Here is a 12,692-nt window from a genome sequence, read left to right as displayed (position 1 = left end):
TGAGAACATGAGGGGCACCGTGGTCTTTGATGGCCTAACATCAGACGCCTTTGACATCCGAAGTGGAGTAAAGCAGGGCTGCGTACTGGCTCCAACCCTATTCGGGATTTTCTTCGCAGTTATGCTGCGGCACGCCTTCGGATCTGTCACGGAAGGCATTTTCCTCCGAACCAGGTCGGATGGAAAGCTCTTTAACCTCGCCAGGCTGAGAGCCAAGACGAAGGTTCGGCTGAGGTGTCTGCGCGACTTCCTTTTTGCCGACGACGCAGCAGTCACTGCCCACTCAGCTGAAGACCTCCAACGGCTCATAACCCGCTTCAGCAAGGCCTCTCAGGCTTTCGGACTCACCATCAGTCTGAAGAAAACACAAGTCATGGGACAAGGAGTGGACTCCCCACCTGACATCGGCATCTCTGATTCCGAATTGGAAGTCGTTCACGACTTCGTGTACCTGGGCTCCACAATCTCTGACTCCCTCTCTCTTGATACTGAGCTAAACAAACGCATCGGTAAGGCAGCTACTACCATGTCCAGACTGACAAAGAGAGTGTGGGCCAACAATAGGCTAACTGAGTATACTAAGATTCAGGTTTACAGATCCTGTGTCCTGAGCACTCTCCTTTATGGCAGTGAGTCTTGGACACTCCGCGCCCGTCAGGAAAGACAGCTGAATGCCTACCACATGCGCTGCCTTCGACACATCTTGGACATCACCTGGCAGGACAAGGTGACAAACAACAACGTCTTGGGGAGAGCAAGAATCACCAGCATGTACACAATGCTGAAACAGAGACGAATGCGCTGGCTCGGGCACGTTGTGCGAATGGGCGACGGCAGGATCCCCAAGGATCTCCTGTACGGAGAGCTGAGGCAGGGAAAGCGTCCAACAGGCAAGCCCCAGCTACGGTACAAAGACGTATGCAAAAGGGACCTGAAAGCCATGGACGTCGATCTTGCTATATGGGAGACACTGGCTGCAGACCGTTGAGCCTGGAGGCAGTCTGTTCAAAGAGGTCTCTCCAAGTTCGAGGACTCACTTGTCAAGGAATCGGAGGCAAAGAGACAGAGAAGGAAAGCTGGTAGCCAGGAAGACAGACCAGAATCGGACTTCGTTTGTGCTCGGTGTGGGATGGACTGCCACTCTCGGATTGGCCTCATCAGTCACACCAAATGCTGCACAAGGATTGACAACTAGGGCGCAACTCCATAGTCTCCCGAGACTGAAGGATGCCTACTACTATACATGTATGCATGAGTATGTGTACATGTATGTATAACATTAATAATTTTGTAACTACCGTCAAAAAATTGTTATTTGCTTAGCTAAACGAACTAGAGGGTTCAGTTCCTGAACTGATTATGTGCCTCTGTAATCCTTTACACCACCGCCCACGGGATGAGTATGGGGTGCATAATTAAGAAAGAAATTGAATTGCATGGAGATGCAAAGTGCAGAAGGGACTCGAATAATTTGAGGATAATAGACTTCAGAGGAGGTCTCAACCACTGTCAAACGCACCTGCTTCCCTAGAAACACAAACCGAAACTGTCTCTAATTTCCGCTTGTTACAACTTGTAATAAAGTTGTTACATCTTGGCTTAACATGTTTCTGACGTATTAGAACGTTGTTACAACTTCCTATATTGGTTGTTATAACTGGTTAGGAGGTGTTAAAACTTGTTCGAACGTTGTACCAACGTCGTAGTTTCGGTGTGTGTTTGGCGGGTTAGGCGTTTATCTGCGATCGCTGCAGTCGGGACTGTCATTCTCTGGTTGGCCTTCACAGCCACAGCAGGCGCTGCATCCAACAAGACTACAACAACTAGACACCCAGGGAATAACTCCATATCCCCACGGGATTAACGGATGCCTACTACAACCCTTCAATAACTAAATAAGGGGCGAAAATTTATAGTTTTTTGTTCACAACACACGATGAAAATGTTATTGCAGACTATAGCACTAAGAAACTAGCTTGTTTATAGAGCGAAGCGCATCACGAAGATGTTAAGAAATGAATAATATTCCAGCTGTCAAATCTCACCTACACTGGAGAACTCATCACTAATTTGAGATTCCTGGCCATTCTTATATTCAGTTATTAGGCAAAATTTCAGATCGGACTACACATGCAGTGAGAACCAAGGTTACTAAACTTGACACAAAACTGCTCATATAGACTCTCCATTACAGAATGGATGTGACTGGGCATGGCATATTCTATAAGTTGCGTCCCCCTCTCATGAGGGTCATGGTAATAGAGTCAAGTTGGTTCTCGACGCACAATCGAGAATTCCGGATTCGAATCCCAGGCAGGACAGAAATTGTTAGGCACTTTTCCTTTCACCTAATGCACATGTTCACCTAGCAGAAAGAAGGTACTCAGGAGTTAGTCAGCTTGTTGTGGGGTTGCATCCTCGGTGGGATGGGTATGGACACCGCTCGCTAATGGTATGTACAGTAGTCAGAAATGCATCCACCCCCTTTCTAGATGAAACAGTCATGGAAAGGAGCGGAGGTTTCCACACTGCAGTCTACACTAAGGAAACAAATATTGGAATGTGCCTCAATGCCAACAGTGACTGCCCAGGCAGGTACAAGAGGAGTGGTGTTAATGCTTCTGTCGACCGTGCTCTATGCCAAAGCTCAGGATGGAAGCAAGTCGATGAAGAACTCTGAAAGGTAAGGCAGGTCCTAGTCAACAACGGGTTCTCCAATGGTTTCGTTGAAGACATCATAAAAAGGAAGGTGAAACGCCATGCAACCTCTGAAGAGATAACTAACACAATACCTGTACCCCATATTAGGCTATTTTACAGGAATTTCTTTTCCACAGCTCAAAAAACGGAGGAAAGGGTCATGAAAGATATTGTTAATAGGTACGTTATCCCTACAGACAAAAATCAGAAGATTCAATTGACGATTTACTATAAAACCAAGAAAGCGGCCAACCTACTCATGAAAAACTCTCTAGACACAAAGCAGAACGCTTTAAACGAGACCAGCGTCGTCTATGCCTTTAAATGCCCACTTGGGGACTGTAAGCCCCAAAGAACTCATTATATATGGGCAAGACAACGACATCTCTTTCCAGGCGATTAACAATGCATAAGCAAAAGGGCTCCATTAAGGAACATATAATCTCTTCCCACAACCAGACCATCACCAGAGAAGTATTAACAAAAAAACACATAAATCATCGATAGATACAGCGATAGCAGGCGGCTTGACATCTGCGAGGCACTACACATCAAGAAAACAACACCAGCAATCAACAGCCAATTAATGCACAACTATATTCTACCCACTTCAAGACTCTGTAACAATATAAAAGCATCAAGAGGAAATATGGGCCAATAGGCCCTTTGCAGTTATTTTCATTCTTCCCTTTCATCTATACCTATTGAACCGTGTTCTGTCTTGTGTTGAAAGTTTGTTCACCTCATCCAAAACTGTTGTAACATATCACCTCACCCAAATGCGAGTATATAAGACAAAAGCTGTTTAAATATTAGCATAGTGTTTGCAGGTTATAGTTGTGTGTGTGTAAACTAAAGTCTTTGAAAATGTAATAAGTTATTACGAAACGCGTTCAAGTGTCACGTCAGACTAGAAATTAAAATGAATTCAGGAGAACTGATTTTTCAATTACCATCAACAGTAAAAAGAAACATAAGAAATATTGAGAAAATTCGTGTAAGAACAATTATTCTTACTTTTTCGGTCATATTTAACAACATGTACATATATATATATATATGTATACATATATACATATGTATATATATATATATATATATATATATATATATATATATATATATATATATATATATATATATATATATATATATATATATATATATATATATATTATAAAATATAACCGAAAAAGTAAGATTAATAATTCTAACACGAATTTTCTCAATGTTTCTTACATTTTTCTTCACTGTTGATGGTAACTGAAAAATTAATTCTCCAAAATTCATTTTTATTTCTAGTCTGATGCGACATTTGAGCACGTTTCGTAAAACTTATTATATTTTCAAAGACTTTAGTTTACACACATACAACTATAACTGAACAGAGCTTAAACATTCTCGATTTTTTATACCTGCATTTGGGTGAGGTGATATGTTACAACAGTTTTGGATGAGGTGAAAACAAACTTTCAACACAAGACAGAACACGAAACAATGGGTATAATATTTTGTAAGTTAAAGGGAAGAATGGAAGTAATTGCAGAGGGCCTATTGGCCCATATTTCTTGATGCTTCTATATTGGTGCGGAGTCTTGAAGTGGGTAGAATATAGTTGTGCATTAATTGGCTGTTGATTGCTGGTGTCGACTTCTTAATGTGTAGTGCCTCGCAGATATCTAGCCGCCTGCTATCGCTGTATCTATCAATGATTTCCGTGTTTTTTGTTAAGACTTCTCTGGTGATGGTCTGGTTATGGGAAGAGATTATATGTTCCTTAATGGAGCCCTGTTGCTTATGCATCGTTAATCGCCTGGAAAGAGATGTTGTTGTCTTGCCTATATATTGAATTCTTTGAGGCTTACAGTCCCCAAGTGGGCATTTGAAGGCATAGACGACATTGGTCTCTTTTAAAGCGTTCTGCTTTGTGTATGGAGAGTTTCTCATGAGTAGGTTGGCCGTTTTCTTGGTTTTATAGTAGATCGTCCGACGCCGGGCAGGAACCGAGGATGCAGTGGGCATTTCCCCTCTGGATCGCATTACTGAGGCGCTGAAAGAGAAAACTTGCCGCTCTAGGGTCTCTTGCGGTGTCAATGAGCTTGGAACCAAGTTCCTTAAGAAATCTTCTTGCACTCTCACCCCATGGGCCTAGGGTCTCAGACCCTATTGGAACGAAGTTATACCGATGATCCAATTGCCTGTACTTGACTGACTTTTGTCTTTCTCTGTGTGTCGCCGCGGCTCCTGCTGTGCCGGCAGAGAGGTTGATGTATGTGGTTACCAGGGTGGATACGCAAGTATAGTCCCATGCCAATTGTTTGCCACCCTTTCACGGACGCAGTGTGATTCCGTCTGGTCGGCCGGCAAAGCTAACAGAGTCACGGTTCAGTAGGTTGCGGGGCTCTCTCTCCGCTGGACACTGAGCAGAGATAAGGCTTCTTTTAATGATGTCATTGACTTCGTCGTGTCTAGTGTGCCAACCACCCGATTTTCCACAGTGCAGGCCATGCAATCCATATTCGTCAGCATCTGCCTCACCGCAAATACACCTATGAACAGTGTGGATAGGGGCAGCAAGACGGAGAGCGACTGCAATACGGAGCTTCTGCGGATCAAGACGTGTGCCTGTCGCAGACATGGGAACTGCCAAAAGGGTGTCCCCTGAATGGGGAGCCTGCACAGCTGTGAGGCGTGCACGATCACTGGGGGTTGTTGCTGCCTCCAGCACAGCTGTGGCTTCTTTGTCTACAATGGGGCTGTCCCAACTGGATTGTTTCTTGGCTTTCGGCATGGCTGGTCCGAGTGCTGGGTCTGCCATGGCACCCCATTTCGTGTCGCATTCCGTGTAGTGGAGGTCCTGTATCCCCGTTACATCACTCAGGGTGTCAGGTAGAATTTCCTTAACCAGGTCATCTGATGCTGAGGAGGAAGACAGGAAGGGTGGGACAGCAATTTGGGTGGCAGTGCGGACACCCAAGCCACCGAGCATAACAGGAAGAGTGGCTTGTTTCCACTGGCATTCGTTGAGGGGGAGGATAACAACTTTTTCCAGCATGGTCTTCAGTAAGAGGTCATACTCTTCAAGCTTTCGGTTGCCGTAAGATGGGGCGCACCTCACAAATTAGGTTAGCCTTGGAAGGGATAGGTATTTGTTGAGGAGATAAAAAGCATTGTGGGCATCGATGTCACCTATTCAGTCTTCCATCTTCCTAAGGTTTGCGATTTTCTTGTCAAGGATCTCCTCAATGGCGTTAGACCCGAGGGGGGCTGCAAGGAGGGTGCTGTTCTCGGCCCTAATGACATGGGCTCCAGGCAAGGCAGACCTTATTCTAGCTACGATGTCTGGGTTGGAAGAGACTACTTCACATTTGGAAGGTTTTAGGACGAGACCCAGGCTTACTTCTTGCTCCCTTATTTTCCTGATATCTGCCATGAGGTGGTCTACGGTGCCAGCTATAGTGCCATCATCCAAAAACCAGATGTTGAACTCGCTGCACAAGTTTTTGGTGATTTCTTTTAAGACTAAGCAGAAAAGAAGGGGAGCAAGAGGATCACCTTGCAAAACACCTTCACATGATCTGATTTCATGTTCACCAAAGAGCAGTTTTGACTCACCACTGTAGCACGACAGTATGAACGGGTAGAGGGGCAGGAAATGGCGATGTACGGCACAAAGTACTGCATCTCTTCCGACCATGTTGAAGGCATTCTTAAAGTCCAGTTTGAGCAGGGCCTTTTCATCAGAAATGTTGGTGATGTATGCTCGTGCTGCATGGGCAGCCGCTTCACAGCCTTGGGGGATTCCAAATCCTAGCTGGATTGGTTTCAGCAATTCAGCCGCTTGCTGGCTGACAACCCTCATAGCAGCCTTGGCAATCAGGCGTCGGAGAGTGTTGCCAACAGCGATTGGCCTGATTCCTTCGTCCTTCTTTTTGAGAGCACAGAGGGAGGCACCAAAAAGAGGGGGGCCTGATGACCTCAGGTATAACACCAGCCAGGCACATGTTGACGAACCTTGTGAGTTATATAAGAAGTTCTTGTGCAGCATCACCAACCGCAGGATTTAGCATTTGCTTCATGTGTTAAGGTTTTAACCCTGTAAAGCCGCCTGCTGACCCAGGTGGAAAAGAAAGGGCTGCTTTGTAGACCTCAGATTCACCAACGGTTAATGGGTCTGAAATGGTGTCGGCTGATGGCGGAACGATGTTGTCGCCTTGAGGGGCTCTGGGTGGGTGCTTGCTTTGCAGGGCCCGTGCTGTGGCTGAGTTTCGAGGAGCAATTTTCTCGTTACTGGTGAGGACTCTAATAGCACTTGCGGTATTTCCCTCTTCAATTTTCTTGGTGATTTGTGCTCTAATTTTGTACGTTTCCGGTATGTTGTTGTTACCATTTCTGCGGTGGGTGTGTTTTGCTCGCAGAGGCAGGCGAACTAGGTTGTCCCCCCTTGGGTATTCATTTATCGCCCTCAGGACTGAGGAAGCAAGTGATTTGTCCCTCCTTGGAGGGACGGTGAGGCATACATTGCCAAACAGAAGAACATTATGCCACGCTTGAATGTTTTCCGGGGCATCATTGACCCTTTTCAGAAGATTACAGAGTTTGGCTTCTGCATTTGGGCGGGCTGCTTTTGGGATGTGTGGTAATGTTCTAGCAGACATCGCTATGATCACTTGGGTGAGGTTTTCAGATGAGATTAGGTTAATGGGAGTCTCTTCCCTAACTGTTAATGGCAGCTGGCCATTGCTTCCCTTTGGAAGCTGGTGGGAACCACTGTTTTTTACCTTTTTTCATTACTGTTATTATTATATTATTAACTACTTACACTGCTTAACTTTACGCTATCTACACATATATTTTCATATTACTCACCTCCACATATGCTAAACATACCTACTGTCACTTACCCCCCCCCATTATCCCCTCTACCCAAGCACCCCACACACGGAGTCACTCCTACACACACAATTCTACCTGAGGACTGGTGCCATGCGGCCGGACGGCACGCGCCCACCCCCCGGGAACCCTCAGAACCCATGAGGACTAGACACCTGCGTACCACCTGAGCAGGGGGGAAGGGAAGGCCTAATTGGCTAACCTGCTCAGGTGATGCACACAGTTCTAGTTCTCAACTTCTCTACTTCAGTAATTCTGCCTTGCGGGGGACCTCGATAAATGCCAAGCGTTTACACGTATATTATTATCATATAATTAATTATTATTAAATAATAATAATTTTAATTATTTATCATTTATGTCAGTCCCTCACGAACACACTATCAAATTAGAAGATAGAGACTCCCTGTACCCGAAGAAATAAATTTTGACGCTCTTACCACCTAAATTATGCAAAATTGCGGAACGCATTTTAGCAACAGGCTGGTGAAGAATTTATACTGTATGATCAACATTTCAAAAACTTTGAATATGTGTGGATAAAAATGCAGCAGTATTCAGTAAAAATATAGGATCTTACTCAATGCTACAATGTTAATAAAAAGTGTACTTACTTCTTGCTTACAAAATTAAAAGCAACTGTATTGTATAAAAATTTGTAATTTAAAAATTATAAACATAATAATAATAATAATTATTATTATTATTATAACAATATATTTACAAAAAAACCCTGATCAGTGTATGAACGGTATGCATAGGTATTTATATATTGTTTTTTAAACCTACTAATTACGAGTAAATGTTAAATATTGCTCTACAGTAGAATGAATCCTTTAAACTACTCACCATTTTCCTTTGTTTACTTAAAACTGTAGCAAAAGTGAGGTCGTTGATTTAGAGACACTTCCTCCTTCAGACGCTGGAATGGTGAAATGGAAGCTGGCGTGATAGTGGAGGCGGGGCCGGTGACCAGCCAGGACAAGCTGGACCACCTCCTCCATAGCCAGGACAACCTGGACCACCTCCTCCAGGGGCTGTGGACCGACGCTAGAACCACCTGCCGAGGACTCGTTCTTGATCTCACCTCCAACAACAATACCAGCCATTTACTTGAGTAATAATTAAGAAAGATGAGTGCATGAAATCGAGTTGCACTAAGGGTTTTGTTACTGTAAATTATTCACCTTATCATTGAATTATATATTCACCTGAACAAATCCACAAGGGCCGTGACGAGGATTCGAACCTGCGTCCAGGGGATGCAGCGTCTGGGATGCTCTTAGATGCAGGTTCAAATCCTCGTCACGGCCCTTGTGGATTTGTTCATTTGAAACATCACACTATTGTGATTTCTGTGTGTAATATATTCACTTTACATAACAAAGATATATATCAATTCCTGGAAACGATTGCATGGTGACAAATGATAGACATACACAATTAAATTACTCTTGTATAACTGGTCCACTTACCAAGCACTGAGCATAAAGAAATACTCAAGATAACACAATCAATAATTAACACAAAAGATAGCAGTCACAACGACCCTAAATGTGGAAAACTGTAATCCAACATTTACTCCACTAACAAGCTGCTATTACATTACATTGGGCTAACGCCCTGTTAGTTCAAATCGTTACCTTGGCTGAACAATTCTACACTCTTGGCTGGAGCTAATACAGTCCTACAGAGCCAGGCAGTCGATTTGACATATTCATCTTCTAAAGTTTCTCAAATGAGTCCTTGTATGTGAGCCAAACAGCTCATTCCATTTTTGTAGGACGCCGGTGAATAACCACGAAACAAAGGGTGAGATCTTTACTTTGAATCCAGAGATGGTTGATTTGGCCGAATTAAGAAGCGTTTGCATATGACGGACTCATTATACAGAATGAGGGATTACCACACCAAAGTGGGTGAACTGCTCATAAACAGCAGTCCATCCTAGTAGGTCGATCATTGGTTCCAGAACAAATGGGGCATTGGCTGCTAAAATTAACAAATGATAATACAGCTATCACGACTGTTAGAGAAGAGACAGAAGCTTCTGGAAGTTGTAGAAAGAAGCATACGTGACCTTACACCTAGCGAGTTGACCTTGACGTCATGCCCCATGGTTGGTATGACGTCATGGTTGTGAATAGCCAAGGCTATCCCTTGGCTATACACAACCTCACTCGTCCCTAAGCTACCATCAACTATCTCTTATCTGATGGTAGCTACCATCAGCTACCTCTTATTAAAATATAAGGAATTTTAACATTTCTAGGGGAAATTGACAAGGTAGACAAAGTAACATTGTGCAAATCTAGGAATAACAGAACGAGAGGTCATAGATGGAAACTCATTATACATATAAGTCTCAGAGATGTCAGAAAGAACTTATTCAGTATTAAAACTGTCAATAATTGGAACAGGTTAGACACAGAAGTCGCTGAAGCTACTTTAATTTTAAGTTTTAAATTTAGGTATGAGAAACGTGTGAGAAATAAGTGATTTCATTAATCTAAGAACGTTTTGTGCAAGCACATCTCGGAGAGTACATACTTTTATGATTGTTGTTCTCGTATATTGTTGGTGGTCCTTCCTTTCGGACTACCAACCCAAAATTCCGTAGAGTGCTTACTTTGTCCAGGAGATCACCCTGGATACTTCTGGCACTTGGAAAGGGGCTCAACGTCACACGTTTAGGGAATGCGGCTCCATCACTAGCCTCGTTGTCACGTGCACACACCCACTCGAGCCACCGTGACTCCCCACTCTCTCCTTATGTGGTATGATCTCCTCAATCTCCTTTTCTTTGATATTGCTCCGTACTACCCTATCCGCAGCTTTGGTTCTTTCTCTCTCTCTCTCTCTCTCTCTTTCTTTCCTATTTTCTGGGAAGCCTCACTAGGACAAGGGCAAATATCAGCAAATGTGAATACATTTACTGAACAAGGCACATGAACAATACACAAACACGTATAATAATATATCTCCAACACTCTATACTATTGTACTCAGGTTGCACTCCAGTATCATCAGGACTCTATTATCTGCTTATCAAGTGGTATCCTATCTCCTGACTCGCCACCTAATACTACCAACCTCATCAAGTAGGCCAAGTCTTATAAGACAATGTTGCACTATCAGCCTCACCAAGTGGGTAAATCATGCAGTACAATATGATATGGCACTACCAACCCTGGAACATATAAATATATGCAGGCAATTCAGCCTATGGCTATAATTCTATAAACATCAACATAAATATTCCTTGATAAACAACAATCATCAATCAATCACCCTATCAGTCCTAGAACACATACGTATGTCTCTGCAGGTAATCCAGCCTACGGTTGTAACTCTATACTTCAGTATAAGAACTCCTTGGCACAAAAATTGTAAACAATCACCCACCTTTCACTGCGTCTTGCACGCTAATGATAACCAAACACTTTACCAACTCCCTACAAGTAGTCAACTAGAACTTCCCGTCCACATCTGGGAGTTCACTACCCTGACATCATCAGGTTCTTCCGGGTTTATCTACCAGGATCCGCTGAAGCTCCTCCAGGCTGCTACACTATGAAGTCTTCCTTGAGCAACAATGGTGCTTCACGAATGAATTCACAAAAAGCATGAGAAACTTTATTCAACTGTTCCTCTTCTTACAGCTTGAGGACCTGCTCCTCACTGTAGCTGCTTTCCCACAGAGCTCAGTACCTTCCACAACCTTGGAGTCTCATCAACTACTCCCTCTCTACTGGCTTCTAAGTTCTCAGCAACTCCTTCCCCAGAAAAACCTGCAACCCATTGACACGCCAATAAAAATGTTTCCCTATAAACACATAAACGAAATAAACCACACAATATGTTTACACCCAACATCTCTCTGCTCTCTACATGCTGTGAGTGTGGACTCCCCCGTTTGGGCTGGTCCATTCTCCGCCCGGCCCGTCGGCCCTTGAGGCAGCTGGCGGCTGGCCCCTCAGTTGCCCTCCAACGGTCGTTGTGGATGGACGTCACTCCGCCCTCCAGGACGTTCCTCCATATTTACTCTCTTATTTTAGGCCTTCTGCCTTAATAAAATATGCCTAATGAATCAATAAACATTCGCTAAGATCGCTGGGTACACGATCAACTATAGGCAATCACTGTAAACTGGTTAAAATTGTGCTTACCACAAACGGTCTCCTGTAGGGCGCTCTCCTCGATGAGGCAGCGACACTCAGGGCGCCTCAGGCTACCCACAGAACTGCTTTAACTGCCCCCACAACACCTTCTGCAGTTCCTGAATTGAGCTGACACGCTTCCTAACGTATTCCTCAGTCGAGACGTCTGTCTACTTCCTTCCTCTTGAAGGTATATCAAACAGGGGTTCCTCTCTAACAGGGGCTCAAACGGAGCACGCCCTCCCCTCACGATTTCTTCAGCTCAAATGAGCTCAAGCTCCTCTGAAACGAGTCTCACGCCTCCAGCAAACTCTCTACATCTTATATAAAGTCATTTACTTATTTTCTTATTCACTGCCCATATTCTTAAATTATCTATCAAATCCAACCAATTATTTTACATATGAATCTTCATATCTATATTTCTTTGACCTCCTAGTCAGGTCAAGCCTGATAGAATAATTCTTAAAAGGGAGACTTGTGGGGAATTCTGGCATCAGTATAATACTAATAAAATGTATAATTTTATGAATGCAAGATAATGATTAATTCTAAGATAGCAAGAAGGACCCGAATGCGTTATTAAATGAGAAATCAGTGGTTTATAGATCTATGATTATATGAATAAATTCTTTTAAGCAATGACTGTAAATTATATAATTCTAGAGCCAGCCTCCCATGATACATTTTGGGGGTGAGGGTCTTCTATAAGATTAGTCTTATAAAAGACTAATCTTCCCTTGGAGGATTATGTGTAACATATGTTATGAAATAATAATAATAAGTATAATATGCACACACATATACAATAAGAAAAATATGTAATGCAAGAAATACTAGTGTAAATCAAAGATTAATAATTCATAAAGATAATATCAGATATGTATGGACTCTGAATAATTAAATACTATCTACAATGAAAAAACTGATTAAATCTCA

At 43.2% G+C, this 12,692-nt stretch overlaps 1 protein-coding gene across 1 annotated transcript in view; it reads left to right on the top strand.

The window, feature by feature from the left end:
- LOC123771522 (uncharacterized) overlaps positions 1-12,692 on the top strand; it is a 123,018-nt gene that overhangs the window by 95,560 nt on the left and 14,766 nt on the right. Inside the window, exon 4 of the mRNA XM_069313614.1 lies at positions 8,513-8,710. Within this exon, the coding sequence (XP_069169715.1) occupies positions 8,513-8,710 (198 nt within the window). The remainder of the gene's footprint in view (positions 1-8,512; positions 8,711-12,692) is intronic.

The sequence above is a fragment of the Procambarus clarkii genome, chromosome 76, assembly GCF_040958095.1.
Source record: "Procambarus clarkii isolate CNS0578487 chromosome 76, FALCON_Pclarkii_2.0, whole genome shotgun sequence".
In the NCBI taxonomy this organism is placed as follows: Eukaryota; Metazoa; Arthropoda; class Malacostraca; order Decapoda; family Cambaridae; genus Procambarus; species Procambarus clarkii.
Note: the sequence above shows the minus strand (reverse complement) of the source record. Positions and strands in the feature narration are given on the sequence as shown.